The sequence below is a fragment of the Grammomys surdaster genome, unplaced genomic scaffold (assembly GCF_004785775.1).
Source record: "Grammomys surdaster isolate TR1022 unplaced genomic scaffold, NIH_TR_1.0 194, whole genome shotgun sequence".
Taxonomy (NCBI): domain Eukaryota; kingdom Metazoa; phylum Chordata; class Mammalia; order Rodentia; family Muridae; genus Grammomys; species Grammomys surdaster.
In genome coordinates, this window is record NW_021604639.1 from 1,649,681 (window position 1) to 1,674,557 (window position 24,877).

Sequence of the window (24,877 nt, forward strand, 5' to 3'; positions counted from 1 at the left end):
AGTCACTGCACTTGAGAACTTCAAGGTCACAGGCAAAGCCTCCATCTAGAAAGCTCTCTGCTGCAGGAGGCAATGAATATGACCAGGAACCAAGCTCACTCCTCTTGCTGAGGAAGGAGAATCCTGAACTCCTTCTTTGAAACCAAAAGTAATAAAGAGATTTGGCCAAATAATAAGGCATGCCAGGTCTGACTCAGACCAGAGACTGCAAAACAAAAAAGACTTTTGACAACTGAAATTCAGGGATTCCATCACTCATTTTGTGATGAGGTGACCTGTTTGAGGCAAAAAGAAGCCTTGCTTTATTTGCTCTCCTGAACTCAGAGCAGTGGTTCCCTTCTGCCTGTGGACTGTCCTCTGATTTATAAGGAACCTCTGGGAGAAGACTGCAGAGCATGGAGAACTTATAGACTGTTTTACTGGTCCTGGGGAGATCTATCAGAAAGCAAACTGGCTAGCTTAGCCACAAAGCCACCCTACATGGCAAAGTTTCTTCCCTGTTGAAATCCGGGCTCCAAAAAAGAGAAACTAGGCATGAGCAAAATTGCCTGGTCATAACATTCTTCCTATTACCTAACACCTACTGGGTTTTCACCTTCTATTCCTAATTTTACAGACAGGATTTAAAAGCAGTCATAAAACCCTGTTAAGAATCACCTGGGGGAAATCCAATGTTGGGGCTGATGGGTAAACATTTTACTTTGTTTACAGTTTTAAAGTAATATGCTAGATTATCCAAGTATTCTGTGTACACATAGTATGACTCATGTGTGATCTGCATGTGAAGAGCAGCTGCACTGTGTAAATCTTTAAAATCTGAATACAGAAGAAAAGTACTAGTCCAATGTTAAGACTAATGGTATTTGAAATTCACATGGCTACAAAATATCGTCTTTCATGCTCTCTAATGATAAAAATGATTAAAACAATTTACTTCTGATGTCAATGTATGTGAGTTTTGCCTTTTACAACTAAGTTTTACACATTTTTCCTTTGTAATGGGGCACTTAGAAAGGACATACTCTCTCGCTGTAGTGAATTTAATAAATGGTAGTGATGTATCCAGTTGTGGGTTGTTTAAATACCTACTAAGAACTACATATAGTCATATAGTCAATTCTCAGTTACCTATGATGATGAGGAAAGAGGTGAGACCAATGAATAATTAGAGCAAGTCCAAAAAACAGTTCTCAAAGTAATTCTATCCAATTGTTTCAATCTATAATTGATCTAACTTCGTACCAAAAGCTAAAAGTGTGACACAGCTGAACATCAACTGCCTGTCCACTCTCACTGCAGTGCTAAATAACACTGAATGTTCATAAAGGTGAAAGGAAATACATTCACCTAACCGAGAACTGACCATATAGACATACCCACGGGATGCATACTTACAGAAGATTTACCCCCTATAAAAACCCTGATCAAACTACTTCATTTCCAGGATCTCCACATTCCCACTTTTGTGCAGTTGTTAAAAGTATGCCCTGAATTGAATCAAGGTGGAGGACACATAAAAACCTGCTATTTATACTAACTATAGTGTACCCACAAATAATCTTCAAACTCACTAGTCATTCAATTCTTGTACTCAGTGTAGGAATTAAAAATGTACATACACACATAAAAGCAAGTCACTGAGTACTGTAAAGAAAAACTTTAAAAAGATGAACTTGTAACCTCTTGGTCACAAGCACACGAATTCCTAGTTCCTGGGATAGCAGAGAAGCAGGCCAAATCTTTTAATTTGATGACTTCTCTTCTAAAAGAAAGAACATGCACATTATACATTTACACTGGTTCACTCAAAAGAGGGCAGGCTTACAGGTTAAAAAAACAAGGGTGATTTGAATGTCACAATACTGATTCAAACTGAAATGGAAGACAGTTTCTCCCCTAGAATACCTTAGGGTTTTTTAGAGTCCTTTTCCATAAAAGGAATATACTTGAGACACATCCCAGTCAGGTGAGATGAGATTGCTAAAATACATACAGAACTTAAAAAAGAAAAGAAAAAAACCAAACCAAATCAAAACAAAAAAAAAATCAAAGAGTCATTTCAGTCTTTCAAGTCCTAATGTTTTCCTATTTGTGGTCCTCCTTGTCTACCACCTACTGCATAACTGCAAGGAACTTGCTTTCTTCTGCAAGGGAGGTCAGCAAAGAACTCATATCCCCAATAGCCATGTTGGTGGTGCTCACGGACAGGGGTGGGAATGGGAGGGATGCCCGTGGTGTGGTGAGACGGGAGGAGCTGTGGGAAAGGTTCTGAATGATACTTGGGCTCAAGGCCCCTGACATTAGGCTGGTATGGTCCCCATCATCTATGATGGCATCAAAATCAATCTGCACGCCTTCTAGGTCATGACTCTCAAAGCTGTCAACTGTGCTTGTCACCTGGTTAGCACCTGGGGAAAGTAACTCAGAGTTTTCAGTGTCATTCCCCTGGAGCAGGCAGTTGGCATCTGAGAGGGAAAATGAGCCAGCTTTCCTGTCTTGCTGACTGAAGCCCAGGGTTTGGTCATAGAACTGACCGGAATAATTCTGCACATTAGAGCAGGGCTGCTGGGATTGCCCTTGTGCCTCCATTTTGATGCTGTTCACCCTGCTGGTCTGACTCATGTCACTGAGCTGTCCTTGTTGCAGAGTGAGGCTGCCCCTTGGCATTGTCTGACGCCTGCTACCCCCATAGCTGGCACAGGGCTGGTAGCCCCTGATAACTGCTATACTTGATGGCTGGCCTCTGTTGTCCTGAGTCCCTGGTAGGCAGCTCTCTGTCCCTTGATAGATGTTGATATGTGAGGTAGCACTAACCTGTCCTAGTACCTGTTGACCAGGGCGGCTGGGCCCCTGGTGTTGCATGCTGCCACTGAGCAGCTGATGAGCACTGTATCCCTGTCCCATTTGATCTTGGGTTTGTATGCCATTCACCATGTTGCCAGCTAACTCATTTGGTGCCATGGACAGGCCAAAATCTAGCAAACCCCCACTCTCTTGCAAGCTGTTGCCTTTCAGCTTGGACCCTTGAATCCCAGCACCACAGGCATTGTCTAGAGCACTGGAAGTTAGTGGCTGCCTGTTGAGCTGACTCCCATACTGCTGGGTCTTATAGGGCTGTTCATGGAAAGTATTTTCATTGGGGCCAAGTCCATCCCCACTGTGAACTGCAAAGTGCTCTGGGCCACTGTAGGTACTGCCGTTCTCCCCCAGAGTCTGGTATCCCCCAGCTGGACCAGTGCCAACCTTCCACAGATTCTGTGGGTGTACCACCATATTGTTGTATAACCCAAAGCTTCGAGCCTGCTGTACGCTAGGGCGCTGACCACATTTCAGCTTGGAGGATGACAGATCAGAGCTTCCAGAACTGACCTCATTCCACTGGATGGGCAAATCAGTTTTACTGCCCTCAGAGCAGGGCTGCTCCAGAGCTGAGTACTGCTGGCCAACATGACTGTCTGGCAGCCCCGGTAAGTCCAAGTCCTCTGGCTCACGGGCAACTTTACTGTCTTCAGAGATGGCATTCTGCAATTGCTGCCCATACCCTGTTTGGTTCTGGGAATTTAAATACTGTACCACATCATCTGGCAGGAAATCTTCATCATTCAAGTTAGCATCAGCATCCATGGTCAGAGCCTCCAGGGCAACATTCTCTGTGATGCTGGGAGGGCAAGGGGATGCTTGGAAGTACCTGGGTTGGCTGCTCTCCTGCCGGGTATAGTTTTGCAGCACTAAGCTACGCTTTTCCACTGATGGAGGCAAATTTGAAGGATTAAAGCTATTGAGGCTGCTGAAGCGTTGCACCCTGGGAAGGGACATGTTCTCCGAGACTGTCCTCACAGGGTCGCTGGCTCTCCTCACACTGTTCGCTAGCGCATCATGAGGCAGCAGGTGACGCCTGCTATATGTGTGGCCTCCCCCATCACTGCATCTCCGAGGAGGATGGACTGGAGGCAGGGTAACCCCTGAGTCCCTCCCCTCCCCTAGCAAGGCCATCCTGGTCTTCAGGCTCAGTCTTTCCATGTGGGGCAGAGGTGTGGGTGGTGGGCCACCAGTGGCAGCAGCATACTTGGCCTTAAGGCGGTACTGCTGGACGGGTGTGAGGCTGAGAAGACTGGGCAGCCCATCACTCTGGCTGGCCTCACTGGACCTCCTTGAAGCATCTGTGGAGATGGGATCGTAAGAGTCGGCCACACTCACGTTCTGGGGTCGCCCTTCAGCCTGTGACGCCTCGCTGGACCTGCGGCTGGAAAAGCAGGGGGAGATGCCCGAGGATCTGCGGCTGCTCAGGTAGGCAGAGCTGATAGAGCTGGTGTTGCTGTCTCTCCTGTTGAGTGTGTTCAGCACAGTGAAGTCTACACCTGACAGGTCACTTCTGCTCGGGAGGAGGGTCCCGGGTCCACCCGAACTATAGCTGGTATTGGACTGTGTGCCTGGAGGGACGCCACAGAGGGAAGGGAGAGAGACAGACAGACAGACAGACAGACAGATGCCTTAAATCAGGTGCTGACAAGCATTTATAGTTCCTTGAACTAGGCAAACAGAATTTTCTTGGTTTTATGTCTTTGGAGACTAGAGTTGAGGCACTAACCACAAATACATCTATTGTGGAGATTTTTCTTGCCCCACTTGAACAAGCAGTTACAATTTCTTCACCAAAATCTGAGGTCTTCACATTTTAATTTTTTGTTCCAGTATTATTCTGCTACTATTTTCAAAATATGGACCATCTAGAAAAGCAGTGTAGATGGTTCAACATCAACACAGGTTATGTCCTAGCCTCAGTTTAGGATCTGTGGGGGAAACTAACAAATATAAAACCAAGGGTTCCAGGTCTGCTGGGTGTGTTCTGGCCACACTGAAAGGAAAACTACTAGCCAGAGCAGACACATGGTCTAGCACGGGACTTACCATTTCCTATGAGAGGAGATACCGCAGGGGCTTTGGAGGGTAGAATAGGGTTTAGTCTTGGAAACATTCCATTCACTTGTTTTAGCCTTTCAAGTTTGATGTGCTCCATCCATTTGGTCCCTGCCGGGTTTCTCCTGGCTTGCAAAGCAAGGGCTGTGGTTGCCGTGGAAATGGTCGAGTCCATGATTGGGGTTTCATCGATGGCACTGAGGTCTGCTACACTACCTCCATCAGTCAGAGGAAGCTCGAGCCCACTGTTGGGATAGTTGCTGATGGGGGACTGTTGGCTGCTGCATGAAGACTGACCACCAGGGCTTGGCTGAGATGTCTATCGGGGTCAAGGAGAAAGGAATGAAATGACATCAGAACGGGAAAAGGAGAGGAACCTAAAATGACAGCTCATGCAAGCCAAAACATTCAGGTTACCAGCCAGTTAAATGAGAAGAAAAACTATGTGTTGGTGGATGTTTGGGCCAAATGAGAATGGCCCACCACCCAAGCTGATATACAAGGGGAGGTGATGGATGGTAGAGGGTACTAGATGTGGTGTGATCAGAGCTATCAGCCATGAGACCCTGTTTCAAATGCCAACTCTACAGACACACTTCCTCATTTTCAATTCTATCTCCAGGACAGTATTTTTGGGCAAATTTCTTAACCATTCACTACAACAGAATCTTTAGGTATATAATGGGATCAATTCTTAATGGATCAATTGATACTGGAAATTAATATACATCCCAGAGAGTGCCTAAGTATAAAGATCTGGCAAAGTTAAAGAGGAGGTTACAAGTTTTGGTATTCATTGTTGTTCCAACTGGGGTTCATTTTGCTGAACTACAGCATATACAGAGGAGATGGTACATAAAATACTGTATCTCCTTCCAACAAAGATTCCTCTAGGCTATTCAGACCTGGTTTTCAAATTATTCTGTTTTCCTCCCTGCCTCATTTTGCTAGTGCTATAGACCCTTAACTAGGGTCTGAATCAAGGCAGCTGTAACTGGAAAAACATCAATCCTTTTGCTTCTATCACACTCAGGAGGGAAGACAGGCTGCAGTGGATAGTAGGCCTGAATTTGTAGAATAATTTTACAGTTCCTCGGGTGTGTGCCTCTCTAATGAAAACTTAATCCTACTGAGTAGTCTCAATCAAAGAGAGTACTAACTTTCGTCTATGCCAGGCCTTATGGAATAGTAGGTGGAAGGTCTGGCCATCTCAGGGTCTGGCAAGCACCAAGTGAACGGACCTATAGCACACAGGGTAGTTCTCACACTGCACAACTGGTTGGTCTATCTAAAACTGCAAGGGTACCTACTGATGAAGTCTCATCTTTTTAAGAACAAAAGTTGTGTTCAGAAAAGTTCACTGGCCACTGAAAGTCACAATATATAGACCACTAAGATGGCTAATCTGAGCCGCTGCAGTACCTTCTCCAGGGTTCCTATAAAAACTGGAGCCACTAACAGCAAGACTCACTCAGTGATTCTCAGGTGTGATGAACAATGCTGCTGAGAAAGTAATTGTAGAGGTAACTCTCTCGGGGAACCTTCTAGCTTTATTTACTTTCACATCATATGAATCCAAGCAAATGCATACTTTCTCAGCAAGTGCCACATGGTACAGTAACTTCAACCTGGGCAACCAAGCAGAGCTAAGGAAAATCTGTAAATCTGATCATGAGTATGTAAATTCTTAATTATTTTGTTTCAGCAAAGTATTGCGATATCATCACTTCCAGAGGTGTTTTTAAAGCATTGAGTAACTTTCATTCTTCAACATAATAATCAAAATATATATGTACACAGATCTGTGTATAGGACTTTTCACTCACATACATGCCACAGAACAGGTAAGCAGGCACAGGCACTTACAATCAGAAAACTATTTATATGCACTCAATTGAATGGGGGTTAAGTTGCTAACAAATTCATATAGGTCTTCAAAGAACACTTGAATTTATGCTAGTCAAGATAGACTCTGAGAACAACTGCTTGGTTGGCCCAGTGTGATTTAGTATGAAGTCACAGGCAAAAGTAACAACGAGCCGTCATCCAACTTCACAGCTTTCACATGCTATGTTCAAGGCACAGACCTGAGGACTGCTCACCAAGGATATTATTACAACGCCACAGAAACCAAAGGGAGATGAAATGGGAAGAAAACTTGCATGTTAAAATGAAAACAAAAAAGAATAGAGAAGCTAAAATTCCCTCACCTTATTACCCACTGTCCTTAGGAAGTGAGAACAAGACGTTTGGGAGCAATAGACAGAAGAGGTGTTGCATTGATAAGAAAAAGGAAGAAAGAATTTAATTTATAGCATGATGATCAAATTAAAGACATGTTTTAAAAGAAATTATATTAGAAATGCAATGTTCATTAATCAGTGTGAAGGTATCTGGCATTTAATGCGTATGAGCACACAGCATCTGTTGGGGAAACGAGGTCCCGTAATTCACCTCAAGGAACTTCAATTTTCTCACCTGGAAATGTAGGGTTTAGACTGCAACTGTTTGAGTTCTATCTTTATAATCCAATTTATCTATAAATAGTCACATACCAAGTCATTTTAAGAGAAACTGCTGTAAGTAACTAATTCTGGCAATTCTCATTTTTATGCAATAGAAGGTATCATGGGGTTACAGTGACATGCAGATCCTGTCCCTGTCTCCACTCTCCCTGACCTGTACTGCAATCCTTAATACTAGAGCTGTTAAGCCCATGATCACACACTAATCTTGCCCTTGTCCTGCTTCCCCTTGGCTCTGGCAAATACCACAACTGGTACCTCTCCTCTCCCTCCCATTCCGCAGAAGTTTGGCTCTCCTTGTCTGAGTGCTGAACTGTGTCCTCAGGGTCTCTGCCCTGGGAGCACACTGCCAATTCTCCTTCTCTAGAAGGCTTTTCACAGACTCACGTTTAAGCCTCCTCAACTGAATTGTATTTGTTTTTCAATCTGTACATCCCACTGAACTGTAAACCCCCAAAGAATAAGGACTTCAGCTTATTCATCCTGGGGTCACCAGGGCAAGGAAGACAGAAAACGTATTTGCAGAAAGGCTCAAGGAATGATTTTCTACAGAGTAGCCACATTGAAGACACTGACAGCCACGTCTGTCTGCCACAAGTGGTACAGCTATGGATCAGTTTGAAAAGTCAGGTAAGAGTCTTAGAAACTCCCTGTGAGCAAAGTTATTGACTAAGCAGATTAACTTGAGTGAGTAGTCATGAGTGGGCTCATGACTCTCAGATCAGAGTGGCCAGATACAATGAAGGGGGATAGCGTTGTCTCTTGACATGTTCAGCTGGGTTTTTCTCAATGAGTCTGGTGAGCTCTAGGAGAACAGGATAGTGAATGACATACCATGGGCTTTTCAGCCTTGACAGTTTTCACCTGGAGGCATTCTTCCCGCTTTGAGGTAGTGTTGCTCAGCTCCTTCTGCTCACCAAACGCTCCCTGAGTCGGCCGGCCAGGGGACCTGGACTGTGAATGGCTGCCAGAATCTCTCGGGGGTGGAGGCCGAGGATGCAAGTCCCCACGCTGCTTCTTGGTAACATGAGCCTCAGGGCCATGCACAGTCTTCACGTGTTTCCGGAGAGAACTGGGGTCTGTGTAACGCTTGGTGCAGCCAGGGATTTTGCATACATACGGTTTCTAGCAAATTCCACAAAAAGGAATTGTTGATGAATGGCAAGAAAAGTGATTATGACTTAGCAGTTGCTCATTACAATGCTACTTCGTTCAAAAGCACTTCCACACATTCAGATACCTCTCAGGTCTAATGACTTAGAAAGCCTATTTGGATATTGCTCAGTGTCCATAGAATGTAGCTTAATAGGTACTATTTAGAGAGCTCTGCAAGTGGTAATAGTGTGTAAATTGCCTTTACATTGTTATAAGCATTTATGCTGTGAGTGGAAGTATCATGGCTCTCCATCTATTGATGATGATAATGGAGAGAGGCTTACAAGAAGATGATATCAGGATAATTTTATACATCTTACAGGAGATGGTCTGTGTGAAGAAATTTATTATCTTGGTTCTGAGATAGAATAATTCTTTGCTTTGAAAACATGCTATTTGTACACAGGTATTATAATAAGAAGGAATAAAACTCAGCTGCCCAGAGTTGTCCTCATGTTGTTTAACTAAATGTGTTCATTTGGATAGCTGGGTAGCTTTACAATTGTTTGGGGTTCAGATGTAAAAATTCTCAGAAGGTCTCTGGTCTCTAAAGTTGTAGCCTCATTAGACTATCCACACACCCATTCCATATACTCCTTAAGGCTGGTGAGGCATTTATGGAAAACTAGGACTCTCAATCTGCATTTCTCTGACTTTCTACATGTGGCAGAACTAGTTCCTGCTAATTTTATTTTCTCCCTGAGTCATCCATCATGCCTCCTGGTGCAGTTATAAACACTGGGACATTTATAACAAAATATTCATATAGCTCACAGAACCAGTCCTTTTGTTAATTAACAAGCCAGAATGGTGACTTTGTTTCCTTGCCTTCCAAAACACTAGAGCTATGGGATGCTGGTATGAGTAAAGTCAGATCTGCCTGCCCAAGGGCTCTACATCCACAAACTCAACTGACTTCAGATTGAAAACACTAAAACTTTACACCTGTAGTGTGAAAACCTTATACATGTTGTGATCATGAGCAGATACTTTTTCTTGTTGCTATTCCCGAAACAATATAGCATTAGATGTGATCGAAGTATGAGAATATGTATATATATATATATACATATACATATGTATATGTATATATATATATATGGAGGGGGGAGAGAGAGAGAGAGAGAGAGAGAGAGAGAGAGAGCGCACACAGCATTTTATTGAAGAGACCTATGTATTCTCAGATTCTGGTGTGGGTAGGGGTTCTGAGCATGATCCCTTGCTGAAAGCCATGAGAGGATTATGTACTTCCATCTCTGTGTACTAGGTGAGCTAGGATATAAGAAATCATCATGAAAAGCATGATTAAAATAATGTATCTCTTATCCTTGCTGAACACCCTGTCTTGCAGAATGCATGTCTAAAAGATGCTTTTTCACTAAAAGCCTAAAGCCAGTATCAGAGCAACCTAAAATGCCGAAATTCTGTAATGCAGAAGTGAAGATTTCGAACATTATCCTGAGAGACTTTATCTTCAAATGTAAGATTCAGTTGGATAGAATTGATTCCCATTAACTTCAAATTATGTCTACTCAGGAGCTCTGTGATTTGCCTCATATACATGATGAAATGAGAGTACAGGATTCCATGCATTAGGGACAGAGGAATGGCTCTGATAGTTAGTGCCATTACCTCTGGGTGTTTGTACATCAACCCGGTGCTTGCTAAGGGCACCGATGGGACAGGCTGCTCCATCAGCTGAGTGCCTGATGCAGGTGTGTGGGCAATGGGAGAGAGGACAATGACAGGGTACAGAACAGGGACAGGAAGTGCTACTCTTTCTATAAACACATTCATGTGAATATTAAGATTAGTCTGGAAATGAGTTCACACGTGATGAGCAATGAGCACAGAGAAGTTCATCAGAACTAGCATTTTCAAGACCAATGGCACACAGCAGCACACCTGCGACCATGTACCCTTACATACGAACATGCACATTAAATGTCACATACAAAAACCCATAAGAACACAGGTTCTGGAAGTTTATGCTTTAAAACAAAACACATAATCAACCATGGAGCTTGTGATAGCAATAAAATGCCAGGATAATATCACACATGATAAGAGGTCAGCTTCTCATGTCCTGGACATTTAATTTCAGACATGATGGTTACCATTTTGACTTGTATATTCAGGTTCCTTTGGAAAGCAGTTGATGCATTTTCTCCTGACTATATAATTTATCAGAGAGAGGAATAAGTTCTTTTTCTACAGCCTACACTAGCTGTGAATTCTCTCACTTCAGCCTCCCAAGTGCTGGGATTATAACATTGAGCTAGTATTCCCAGATAAATTTTATTTTTCACTGAACAGCAAATGAGTGCTACTATATGCAAGATTCCTGTGCACAAAGATGTGTAACTTCAATAAGTATAAAATCCTTTATGCAATCCTTTATATTTTGTATGCAGAATCTTCTTTTCTGGTAGAAAAAATTAGACCATGTAATCACTTATAATATAAAGTATGAATCTTAAAGATGTAGACAATTTTTTGTAGAACTCATTTTTTTGGTTGGGATAATCCTGGGAGGTGTGTCAGTTACTGAAATCTGGGCTTAACTCCCATCTCATGGGTGCATAAGATGCTTGCAACTGCACATGACCCATAGTAAACATTTGCTCAATGGAGCATTTCTCTCCCTCCCTCCCTCTCTCTCTCTCTCTCTCTCTCTCTCTCTCTCTCTCTCTCTCTCTTTTTTTTTGGTTTTTCGAGACAGGGTTTCTCTGTATAGCCCTGGGTGTCCTGGAACTCACTCTGTAGACCAGGCTGGCTTTGAACTCAGAAATCCGCCTGCCTCTGCCTCCCAAGTGCTGGGACTAAAGGCGTGCACCACCACTGCCTGGCCCAATGGAGCATTTCTTATGAGGAAGCACTTTAGATAGGTAGCGAAAACAAAGAATGAGATTCTATAGAATAAAAGTGATGACGAGATGTCAAAAATGAAAGGTCCCTAGAAAAGGTCCTCTTCATGAGTAGTCTGGAGCATGGGCATAAAGGTAGCTCCAGGAGGAATACAAACTGTATGATCTAGAATGGGGAATCATTCTAGAGGTCACTGCTATACAGCCCAGGGGCCCTGAAGGAGCAAGGACAAAGTCACAGACAGAGACATGCCATGACAGCTTTTGTTATGTAAATGAATTTACTGTCTGGATCTACCCTGTTGAATTCTTGGCTCTACCTAACATAGCAAAAAGTCTTCACACATAACTTCTATGCTTAGCAAAGAAATGAAGTCATAAATAAGAAAATAAATAAACAGGAGTATCAGGATTTATTTAGGATGGGCTGACTTGACTACAAGAACATAGATTTCCAGGGCAGGCCTATTTTCTGTATATGTAAAACTGTGCTGGCTTCCATACTCAAAACCAAAGAGCCTCATACATGTTACAGAGAAAAATGACTTGTGTGTTCGTGAGTGAATCTTAATTATGTGTCATTATCAAGGTCATCCATTTAAATAAGTGGCTCCCTCCTGGTAATAACATTATTGCCCAAATCATCTTCCAGGTCCCTGAGATGTTTAATCCTCATATAATCTTACATTTCTTAACCATACCAAAATAAAAATAAATAACTAGACCATACCTAAAATAAATACATGTGTGTACATGTTTTATGCTCATAAAAAATGAAAATCTATGTATTTGTGCATCCCTGTCTCAATATACTCACTGACCAAATTTCTCTACAGAAGGAGAAGTTGGCCTAAACCTACAAAAAGGAATGAATGCCTTCTTTTACTTACGTATATGAAAGATAGCTAATTTAATTAGTATGTTAATTAAAATTCCAAGAAAGATTTTCAAACTCTATGAATTGAAATTGAGATTGACAGAAAAACAACTGAGGACATTCTTCGTGTGGTATAATAATTCTAGAACATTCTAGCATCCAAAATCAGCAGTCTGCTATTCCATCAGCCTTCAGTGTTGACAAATACTAATCTATTTGTCTCCATGGATTTGCCCATTCTAGACTCCCTAAAATGTTCAAAACAACAGCATCAAATGCCATGGTGGCTATTAAATACAGAAGAAACATTTATAACAAAAAAATGAAATCTGTCTCTTTAGGTCTGTGGACCTGCAAGTGCTGAGTTTCAAGTATGATCAGATCTGAATATACATTTTAGACAGTGCAGATGATCTCATTAAAGGTCATTTTAATCTGTTTTATTCTATCATCAGGACTATTCCCTGCATCTCTGCTTAAAGCCAAATGGCTCCTGAGCAAAGTGGCTCACTTGGTTTAGATACTGCAAGGTTGTGAGACTAGCCTACAGCTGATGAGGTCATAATGGCCACTCATGTCTCATACATGTAAATTTCTCCTTTTGCAACAATGTTTCAAATCAACTGAGGATACATTATGTAGGCCTGAACTATGTGCTGTTAGCTATCTCATCTCTATCCCAAATGAGGGGAGCTTTGTTAGACTTGGTTTATTCAAGGGACAGTTTACAAAGGAGCCAATAGTTCAGCTATACCTCCCAAGAAGTTATATGCTTTTAGTCAGATATGCATAAAGCCTAGCTAAAACAAATCTGCAACCATTTTTACACTTATCAGTAGTCTGGGGACAATTATCTAAATTAATGGCAATACAACACAAACCACTATGATGAAGCTTTGCTCATTTTATCTTAAATAACAGACGTAAATATTCACTGGGCTTCTAAGGATATCTTCCAAATTCCTCTGGAATTTAGTCGTGTATAAGTATTTAAGCTGTTTGCTTGATGAAAATAATTTTAGATATCACACATGTGATGAAACTGCACTCACATAGAAAACAAATAAAATTGGATGTGTTTAGGAGTGAGCCATCTGTCACCTGCGATTGTGATGATTCAGAATGTCTTTAGATAGTACCAAGTCCTACCTTGTGTGGGTCCATGCTATTAGAGCAGGCAGCCTGAACGCTAAATTAAATCCTGCTACTGTCTAGCCAGTAGGTGGCAGGTCCAAGCAAGAAGAAACTAAGCTCAGCAAGGATTTTTATAGAATTTCTTCTTCATCTGTATTACTCTCTAAACAGGGTCCATCGTTGAGGCCTCATACCTTCACCTGTAGACCTGCAGGGTCTCAAAGCCCACTCACAGCTAGAACAACCCAGAGGAAATAAAACAGAACACATCTACCGTGCCAGGTATATGCCACATGGAAGCTCACTGGTAGCTTTGGGTAGCAGAGGAGGCTTACCTCATTGGAATGTGTTCTGTTTTGGTGCTTGGCCCGATCTGAAGCATTAGAGAAAGCCTTGTTGCAGCCCTCATGCTCACAGACGTATGGCTTCTCTCCAGTGTGAGATCTCAAGTGAGTTTTCAGGTTTTCGAGTCTTGAGTAGGCTTTTGTGCAACCTTCAAACTGAGGACAACAGGTAAATCTGGACCACTCTATACAATAGCAGCGGCTGCTTGTGCTCAACCCCCTCTCCAAGTGGATAAAAACTTGACCTTTCAAGGGTCAGCAGCTTTTCAAAAACCAGGGAACAAAAACCCCACTAAACTCTGCATTTATTGGGATTCAGATGTGGCTTGGGGCAGCTGAAGACAAAGCATGGTCAGTGCCTGTAAAACTCCTGAAAGCTTTTTTTTTTCCCTCTCCTATTTTTTTTAATAGACAGCTCAATGTGGACAATGAATTTCATTATCTGTTCATTGATCTCCTCCAATTCCCACTGATTTCAGATTCAGCACAAAGTTCATTAATATGGCTTTGTGTCCATACAAAGGCATGGAATTTGATCATGTTTGTAAAGGCCCTTTAAGATGTAAAGTACCGGAGGCTGTGAGGCACTCAGAGCCACTCCAGAGAGAACTAAGTCTCCCTGCAGCCCCTGGCCTACTCCAGAGGCTTCCAAGCACTGTGGTGACAGAGTAAGGAGCACGGAGCCAGGACAACCTTGGGACAGGACAACCACGGGCTTGCCAAAAGGCTTGGCGTGAAAAGCGGCTTGGGCTCTTTTTAGATTTTAGAATATATACAAGTAATATTTGCGACATAATGAAGACATACCAAGTTCATTTATGCTTCACATCATATGCACACTAACAATAATGTTATACAACAGTTTTAGTGCACCTGTATTGTGACCACAAGTGGCTGCAAAGGTAATGAACAGGGCTTTCTAACTGGAACATTATGTTAGCACCCAGAGCCTTGTGCAGGGTAGCTAAATGCTCGGATATGAGCTACATCTCAAGCCCAGTTTGCTGAATATTGTTTTTCATAAAGAATGCTCAACTTAGGGCCTGCAAGATGGGTCAAATGTGCAAGTTGTACAAACTTGACCTCAAGAGTTTGATACCTGTAACACACTTAAAGGGCAATAGAGAATCAGCTCTACAAAATTATCCTTTGGCTACTACACGCACACACATATACGCAAAAAATTAAACTGAAAAATAAATCAACTGTGTGGTTTGTCCTGCAGTGTGCTGAACTGTGGGAATATGACAGGCACAGAAGGCACGAGCTCATGGAGCTAGTTACCTTATGCATGCTTGTCACTCTGCAGAGATGGCCTGTTTAAAGCTCATCAGTAAGACACTCTCTAAACAGTGCTCTGTCTCTCTTCTCAGTACCCCAGATCCTGGAGTCAATAGCATGCAAACCCCGTGAGAACAGGAAAGACCTATAGAGCAAAGTGTCACACTCACGGATGTGAGGGGACACTGAGGCTGTCAGATATGTACTTACTGTACATTTGTGAGGCTTCTCCCCAGTGTGTCTTCTCATATGTACTACCAACATGTACTGGGCTTTGAACGGTTTCTGCTCTCTTGAACAATCAAGCCAGCGGCATACAAACTCTTTCTTTTCTCCATGAATGTGGTCATTATTGATATGCTGGGGTTGAGGAAGAGAGAAATCAAATTAAAATATGTTAGCCATTTCTCAAAGAAACAAAAGGAAGTGAAAAACTGCTCAAACTTTAAGCCTTGAAGATTACACAAATAACTTTACTACATCACAGATTTTTAAAAAAATTCTAGTGCATACATTTCTAAGTACATTTGCTGTTGCTAATTGACTGTGAAGCCAGCATGGGAGTCACGACTGGGAACAGGTCTGACATCCAGAAAAACATTACTTGAGCTTGAAATCTGAAGAACAGGTTAAGTCTTCTATAAAGAACATGTGTAAGTTAGGCCTGCTGCTCTGTGCTCTCTGCTTTCTACTGATTTTTAGCATAGGACTGAAAGTGCCCTCTCACTCTCGTGTGTGTGTGTGTGGAGGGGGGGAGTTTGGGGGGGTTGGACAGAACACACATATACCCATGATCCCATAACAATGGTCAAGAAACTGCAACTTTGTTTCAGATTTAGCACAATATCTTCTGGAATAATAATCCCAGAGATCTGGGTGCTAAGAAAAAGAATCTGCCATCATTTCCGTCAAGCTTTAGAATTCTATTAATAGGTTAAAATTTTTCTCAGATTATTTTATATGCATTACTGTTTTGCCTGCACATATTTGTGTCTACTATGTGGGTACCTGGTGTCTTGTGAAGGTCAGAGAGGGAAATCAGGTCGCTAGGACCTGCTATGGATTGTTGTGAACTGTCATGGTTGCTGGGAACCAAAGAATCTGGGTCTTCTGCTTGACAACAAGTCTCTCACCACTAATCCAGTGGCTCTTAATCATCCTGACACTGTGACTCTTTAATACAATTCCTCATGTTGTAGTGACTCTAACCATAAAATTATTTTTGTTGTTACTTAAGTGTAATATTGATACTGTTATGAATAATAATGGAAATATCTGTGTTTTCCTTTAGACTTAGACAACACCTGTGAAAGGGTCATTTAGCCCGAAAAGGGTCATGACATACAGGTTGAGAAACACTGCATTAAGCCATCTCTTCACACTCAGGCAATTTTTAAAAAAATAAAAATAAAAAATGAAGGTAGATTTCCTCAAATTCCTCATCAATTCAAGGCTTTGGGGTTAGTCACATTTACATCTTTAAAAGGATACGAGAAGTGCCTTCCACGAGAATACATGAAAAACCTAAAGTAATGCCTGAGGAAGACCAAGGGAGCTATCCAGATAAAACTACAGTGGACACGCCTTTATTGCCTTTAATGTACCAGTCTGTGGTGCCAATATTGAAAGCCTGAGTAGGAAACACTACTAACTGAAAACTAGACCAGACTTCACACTGAGCCTCGTTCTCAAAATACCAAAGCCGATTGAGTCTATCTTCAATAAGTTTAGTATACTACTTAAATGTCCAGTACTAGATGATCAAGAAAAATTTTATCCTGTTCTTTTTTATTTTTTGTTTTTTTTTATTTCTCTGGCCAAGTTATGCTTCATTTGCCTTATTTTAAGGCTACCAGGTACATTTTTTCAAATATGCAGATATGTATATCTTAAAATTCCTCCAGTAATTAAAATTTTCTTGAGTTCTGTTGCAGTAATTTAATATGTGCCTCTGAACACTCTAGCTTAGAGACCTAGTGGGAATTGTCTGCTACCAGAATAGGCTTTCTTGATTATTCTTCTAGGTGGCTGATTGCCTGAGGACAAAAATTTTGCATGAAAAAATGGTTTTCTGTATTTTTTCTAGAAGTTAAAGATGCATGAGGCAGAGAAAAAGACGTCATTACTCTTCTTTCTTTGAAGAGCAATCAGAATGCCTGACGAACTGCAAACATTGAGCAGCGTGTGACAGCACACACGGAGACAATCTTATCATGCGGGACTACATGGAGCAGATCACAGTGGCAGCAGAACTGGTCTCCTCCTGAATTTCCTATCATAAGCCAGATGTCCTAGGAAGCAGTATCTTAGACATTACAATTGTGCACATAATCCACGAAGAGAACAGATGTGCACCACAGGGAATTCAATGCTGCAATGTATAGTCAATCACAACGCCTGAACATTGCCCAGGATGGTCCCAAATGTGAACGAAAAAACATCTGAAAGTCAGCATATACAACTTTCTCTGAAAGAAATTGTTGAGTACATAGAACCATCCCATAAAGTTGCTATTGATTTAGTTTTTCCATTATTGGAAATTAACAAATTGGCCTTTGTCCTAAAATACCTGAAAAGAAGATGGAGAAGAAGGGAGGAAGGAGGAAAATGGACAGAGGAGGATGAAATACAGAGAAAGAAAGAAGGAAGGATTATAGTTGGAAAACACAATTCATTCATTCACAGATTGTGTCCTGTTGTTGAGTCCATCTGATCTACCGAGCAACGGAAATATTGCCAGCAAAAGACACCCTGAACATTTGTTTATCTTAATACAATTTTGTTTTATGTGGTATTTAATGTATAGCATTTTGTTCCTATAAAATTACTTTCTAGGATTCACAAAAGCTTTTAAAGATATCTAGGCATGGCCCACTCTTTCCCTGGGGGAGGCAAAGGGATACAATAATGATAATGGTTCTCTCTTTCTTGCCTTCAGGATGGTGTGTGGTAAGCCTTTTGCACTAGGCCCAGCGACGGGGAGTGAGGCAGACATAATTTCTGCCCTAAGGAAATTATAGTCTCCTGGAGGAAAACAGATAATAACTTAAATTGCTGCATAATTACAGTTGTGATAAGCATTATGAAGGGAAATAATGGGTTTCATAAAAGCATGTAACAGGGGCCCAAGATCAGTGTGGTACATCAGGAATCAGGGGTCAGTTCAAATGAAACCACACTGAAAGCAAACTTGAAAGCTGAACGAAACCACACCAGGTGTGAGGTCAGGCTGAGAGTGGAGAAAAGGGGAGACTATGGCAGACATACTACGTGGAAGCACTCACTGAAAGTCAGATCTTGGTGTCTTTGAGGATGGTGGTGATACCCACAGACAGCAAGAGAGAACTCGCCAGGTAGACCTGGCAGGCTACAGGCAGTGTTGCTCCTAGGCATGGTGAGCGGGCCCGAACTCTCACTGTTCAGATGGTCAGGCACAGGCTATCGGACCAACGCTCACAAAAAGCAACGTACTTCAGATCTCCAGCAATAAGGCTGTGAGGCTAAACCCAAACAACATAGGTCTTGTGCACATGCCCTATGGAGGACATCGGGGTAAAGTAACTGGAGCTACTCAGGGAGCCACCTGAGCAGCAGGAGGAGGGGTCAACAGTGGGTGAAGTATAATAAAAACTCATTTTCCTCTGTCCTGCTGATGCATCTGAAGAGTTGAACATGAGAGGTCTCCAGAGGCACCCTGGCTCCTTGTACTTTCATATGAACTGAAAGAGGAAGGATAACAGCTGTCCAGGTCCCCTGCCAGAACCTGCCAGTGGCAGGGTGGGGAAAGCTCTGGACTGTGTCTGAATTGAACACTCCAGGTATTGAAAGTTGCTGGGAAAAATCTGTATATAACAGTGTGGCTTCTAAGCAGGGAGAACCAACAGCAAGCACAGGAGTAGAGTAGCAGGAAACATCAACTACATTCATGTTTCATCAGAGGGGCATGGCAAACTGAGCAGCAGGCAGCCCCAGTGTTGTCATCTCTACCTGAGGAAGAGCAAGAAAGACTGGTGCTGAATAACTAAAACTCCATATTCTGCAAGACTAGATTATAGAGTAGACTGCAGTCTTAGTATGTTTTATAATTTTCCTGAAACTGCTCTTAAATTCAAAGAGATTACACACTCACATCCGTGCGAGCACATGTGTGCATGCAAAATTATCTTTTGGTAAAGCAACTTCAGTAATCTAAAGAGGAAATGAATAGTGCCTCCCTGCAGATGCGGTAGTCAGCTACCATTAAGAGAGAAGTACCTATCTGACTACGTAAGACATCCAAGTGTGTTTAACATGTAAGAGATTGTTTTTAAAATCTAGGAATTCCTTATAAATTAAGATTCTAAGAAATCATAAGCCTCATGTGGTTGAAAGTTTTAAATAGTTACTTGCCTTTAAAAGTAACTGTCTGGTCTCTGTGCCTATAGGTTAGGCACTCAGGATAAAAAGGCATTGAGGACCTTGGAACTTGGGCAGACCCATATGCCATCTTGGGCCTTAGTTATCTCACTTGCAAAATCATAGTGACAAACATATTACACACATACACACACACACTTACACACATATACACACACACAGACACACAGACACACACAGACACACACATGGTTAGCAAGCTTTTACTTATAAAACCAGGCTCTGCTGTCAAAGCATCTCTGTCCCCCGCTATAGACTCAGTGTCAATGAGAAAATGTGCTATTTACTTATGCATGTCAGAAATTCTCACAGGCCAAAAGATATTTCTTAACATTTTATTTTCAGTTATTTAAAGGCATAAAAATGATCCTTAGCTGATGGGCTCAGCTCAAGGGCTACACACACATACACACACACACACACACACACACACACACACACACACACACACAAAAGACCAAAAACCAGGCAGTAGTCTCAATCTGACTTATAGGCCCATCATTGTCTTGCCCCCAGATACAATGATTCCAGGGCTTCCTTCTTCTCCTATCCCGTGTCAGGATATTTCTCAAACATGAAAAAGTACAAGTAGATGGAGGTAGGTTTTCATGCTAAAGAAAAGAATCTAGAAAGGAATAAAAACCAGGTTACTAGGCGAAAAAAGTCTCCAAGAAAGAGGGGGGAGGTTCAGCCACACTTTGCTGTATGTACCATTCTACATGTAGGTCAAAAGTGCACTCATTTTTCTTATTAAAATCCAAGGTCACTGAGAGTAACATACAATGAACAGACAATTGATATTGAACAGACAGACTGATTTCTAAGTGAAGCTGGCCTGAAGTTCAATGGCTGTGAGTTTATTTGTGGTTTTCACTGAAAATTTGACTTCCTAACAGTGACAATGTTAATCAAATATATAAATAATTTAATTGAAGGAAAAATAATGCATGATTAAATTCCAAACTAATCCAACACTATGACATGCAATTTGCCAGAGGCCCAAGGACCAGAAAGAGATAGATGGTAAAAATTACAATGCTGTGTGCGTGAGACACTCTAAATGCTCTCTGTTTGAATAAATAGGGGATGCTTCGACCAGCACATTTCCAACAAAGGCTAAGTCCAGGACTGGACTTCCAGTTGGAATTGCATCTGGCTTAGGATATGAAAATTGATGACATTACCATAACAGGCATAATGGTCAAACCAAGGTTGGATATTCACCAACTGTGATCAAGCCTTTAACAGAATGAGCCAAGGGCCATAATTCCATCTTCACCACTCTGGTCTATGAGAGTCTAGAGAAAGGCAGGAGAACTCAATAGCCTGCCTGCGATGCAATGGGGAAAGTGGAAGGCACCTCTTTGTTTCAAGGGATTCTCTTTGGGAAGCTCTAGCCCAATTGTGAACCAAGGAGACTTGGAGAGGGGCAGAAGAGAGACCTGAAGGGAAAGGAAAGGGAAGCTTTTCTTTTCACTAGCAGCAGTAGAATGGAAGCCTACAATGGACTTCACTGAGCTAATCACCGTCTTTTCTTCTTGCTTCATTATGTTAGTGAGTTCAGAGCAGGCAGTTTTCCTAACCTTCAGCTGAAACAAACATGTGGCCCAGCCATAGTGGGCGCTCACACAGCCTTACATAAAGCTGCTATTCAATCAGTTGGTGAAGCTTGAAGGTACGTCCTGCTTCTGTTCTGCAGCCCCCTTCCTTCAGACGGATTTAATTTCCACTTGGAAAGCACAGCTCTCTAGATAAGTAGGCTCAGTTGTTAGGAACTGCCTGAGTGGAGAAGTTACAGCACTCTTCAGAGCTGGGCAAAAATTCACTCATCCCACCTACTGCCCAAGGTGACTCACAGATCAGTAGACAAACACTGGCTGCCTCCCAAGCCTGTTTTCTCTAGTCAGCAGGATCCAGATAGCAAGGAGCAATTCCTCCCAAGGTTGTCATGAAAAGTCCCCGTTAAGCATACCCAAAAGCAGCAACAATGGGACACACAGACCTTGAACCCTTCCAATATCGGCCAGAACACTCTTTTCATTTATTTACTGTGCTGATTTTCCTGTCTCTACCTGTTTCCAAAATAACACAGCATTTCCACCAAATTCTAAAGCTCTCATATGTGTTGTCAGCTCTTTCACAGTACAAGGGATATGTGAAAGCAAAAAACCAAAAACCAACCAACCAAACAAACAAACAAAAAACCCCACACACAAACAAAAAAACCAAAAAAAAATAAAAAAAAACAAACCCAAAAAACAAAACAAACAAAAAACCCAACCATCCTTAGAATACTGCCAAGTGTATTTGATATTCTCACCCCTTCCCCCCAACACACTCTGTATTATGGATGTGATAGAAAAGAAACTACACAGTAGTTTTTCATGTGTAAATACCTAAGAAAATGGTGGTAAACCACCAGCCTTCAGCTCTCAGACTCCTTTCCCTTGCTGTGGCTGGGATCCCTTGCTGTGGCTGGGATCTCTTGCTGTGGCTGGGATCTCTTGCTGTGGCTGGGATCCCTTGCTGCAGCTGGGATCCCTTGCTGCGGCTGGGATCCCTTGCTGTGGCTGGGACTTCCTCACCCCCAGTCTTACCTACTATACATGCTTTGGCTCCATTGATTTAGGTCCCCAGAGACATTTGTAAAAAGGAGGGGAGGAGAAAGTGACTTAGACATTATTAAAGTTTAATTCATAATAAAAATACATTTGGGAAAGGGAGGGAAATCATTTACCTAAAAGAAAACTAAATTCCCCAAGAATTCCTCCCATTTTCCATCTGAGCAGGGCTGACATCTTCTCATGGGCATTACTTGATAAGCAGTATTTCTGAAAAGTTCCATGACTGTCATGGCCTGGATTATGTTAGGGACACATTGTGATTGGATTCCTGAAAGCATTAGGAAGCAGAAATAGAAAAATGGTGCAAATCACAAACTATCAGGGCTGAAATAGGCCTTATATGTCAATATGCACTTTAATTTCAGATAAACAAAATAATTTAAATTGTTTTTGTGGCATCTGTCAATCTTTCAGTCAGATTATTTAAAAAGCTATAGCTTGCTGTAGGAGGGGCCTTCTGCAATGACTTCACGTAGAGACTGTAGCAGTTCTAGCTGGTTAATAACATTTCTGACTCATCTGTAGCTGTCTGACACACTGTAAAAACAAACAGGAAAACAGCGAGAACTTAGAAACAGCACTTCAAAAACTAAAAATAGTTTTCAATTTCTGGCCTGTGAACATGAAGCGTGAGGGTAAGACTGAGAAACCGGTGCTTGTTGGCTAGAAATGAATAAACGAATCCCCACTGACAGGCGTCTGACACAATTAAGCCACACAATTGTTTCTTTTACGAGTAAAAAAGGAAGTTCCTTTACCAAGGCAAACATTATGAATGAGGGGTTCTGCATTCATTTTTATGAATGGGGTCCCATCCCACTCCCTGCAAACCAACACTGAGGTAAGCTGGGCACAGGTTCTATAGAAGCAAAAAACCCATTACATTCACAGGTTAAAGCAAATTAGACAAAGAAGAGTAAGATCTGGAGACCTGCTGTGTGAATGAAGCCATGGAGCAGAGCTGTGCGTGGTACAAACTGTGTGTGGTAATTCTATAACCTCCAGGCTAAGTAAATCTATGCAGAGAGAAAGTAGGTGGTTACTTGTGGGCCGGATACATGGGGAGAAGAGAGAATGATAAAATGCATTCGATATACTAAATTGCTATATACTTTAAATGAGTGACTTATACAGTATGTGAATTATATCTCAATAAAGATATCAACACTTGCCGGGCGGTGGTGGCGCACGCCTTTAATCCCAGCACTTGGGAGGCAGAGGCAGGCGGATTTCTGAGTTCGAGGCCAGCCTGGTCTACAGAGTGAGTTCCAGGACAGTCAGGGCTACACAGAGAAACCCTGTCTCGAAACCCCCCCCCCCCAAAAAAAAAGATATCAACACTTATACACAAAGAGAAAAAAAATCACGAAAACCTACTCTGTAATGGGATCTGAGGTTGACGTGGGGAACCATAAAAAGTAAAAGAACGAGGAGTAGGTGGTATATAACCTCACGGGGGACTTCTCTTCTTTAGAGACAGAGATGAGATCTTATAAGCAACCTTCCACATAAGCTCAAGGCTCCATGTACAAACTCCCACCTCTCCCCTAGCCCCCTCTCCAGCAGGCTGGGTTGATAGGAAACATTATGAAGACAGTACTTGCTGGAAATTTTCATAAAGTACTCAAAGTGAACAATCTGGGAACTGCTTGGGAATCATGCTAGTGTATTTATTTATTTATTTATTATTGATTTTTATTTCCTGTCTTTATTTTATTTCCTGTCTTTCAGTTTGTAAAAGTGAGTGGAAAAAAACAGGAGGGAGAATTTAAACTTGAGTTGTTAACAAAACCAAAATCAGAAACATCACAAACTAACATCAGCTCCAGGCCAGGAAGGGAATGAAAAATAACACACGATCAGGAAAACCTGATTCCCTGTACGCCACACATCACAGAAGCGCTGGGAGTTTAGAGGCCCGAGGCCTTGCTTGCAGTTACCATGCCTCATGAACTAAGGTAGCATCAACCTGTGATGTGTAAGTTTTCTACTTGATCCTACTCACACGCTAATAAGGCCTAGATTCACATAGAATAATAGTTATTGACATGAGGGTAAGCTATCTTAAGCTTGAGAAAACCTAAATTTTGGAGTTTTATTAATTAATTAATTTTAGTGGAGACTGACTGTAGAGGGACCTCACATATGCTACACCCGTACTCGCTCTTCATGCTGCACCTCCTCCTTTAAGCCTAAACCAAAACAACCAAAACCAAAACCAACAACAAACCCTTCTGCGTCCTGCTGAGTTGAGTTGCCAGAGCTAGTCTTAGATTTGTGATTTTCCTCTATCAGCCTTCTAATTAGCGGGAACTGTACCGCCAGGTCCTGCACAAATGATAGTTTTAAGGAGAAGCAGAAAAAACAAAGTCCCACAAAGCAAAACAAACAAAAACACCCATAAAACAAAACAACAAAAGCCTCACTACTAACACTTTTGAATAGAACTTGACACAGAAAACATCTAGCTCCTGACAGCTGCTAAGGGACTCCTCTAAGGCCATGAATCCTTTGCTGAGTTACTGAAATACAGTTACTGCTCTCTTGTCTAGTAAGTATTTGCATACAGTTTAATAAGGAGACTATTTTATGAGAAATTTTCAATTTCTTATCCAGGCATGGTGGAGACAAACTGTAATTCCAGCTCCTGGAAGGCTGAGGCAAAAGTATTGGAAGTTTGTGGTCATCTTGGGTTACACAGCGAGAATGTATCACAAAACAACAATAAAACAATAAT

General features: G+C 41.9%; 1 protein-coding gene across 1 annotated transcript in view; it reads right to left on the reverse strand.

Annotated features, from left to right (window-relative positions):
• Positions 1 to 2,054: 2,054 nt before the first annotated feature.
• Gli3 (GLI family zinc finger 3) overlaps positions 2,055 to 24,877 on the reverse strand; it is a 269,599-nt gene continuing 246,776 nt past the window's right edge. The window contains exons 11-15 of the mRNA XM_028769905.1: positions 15,311 to 15,460; positions 13,811 to 13,975; positions 8,277 to 8,567; positions 4,909 to 5,236; positions 2,055 to 4,430 (exon numbers count right to left, since the gene is read on the reverse strand). Coding sequence (XP_028625738.1) covers positions 2,113 to 4,430; positions 4,909 to 5,236; positions 8,277 to 8,567; positions 13,811 to 13,975; positions 15,311 to 15,460 — 3,252 coding nt within the window. The 3' untranslated portion in view covers positions 2,055 to 2,112. The remainder of the gene's footprint in view (positions 4,431 to 4,908; positions 5,237 to 8,276; positions 8,568 to 13,810; positions 13,976 to 15,310; positions 15,461 to 24,877) is intronic.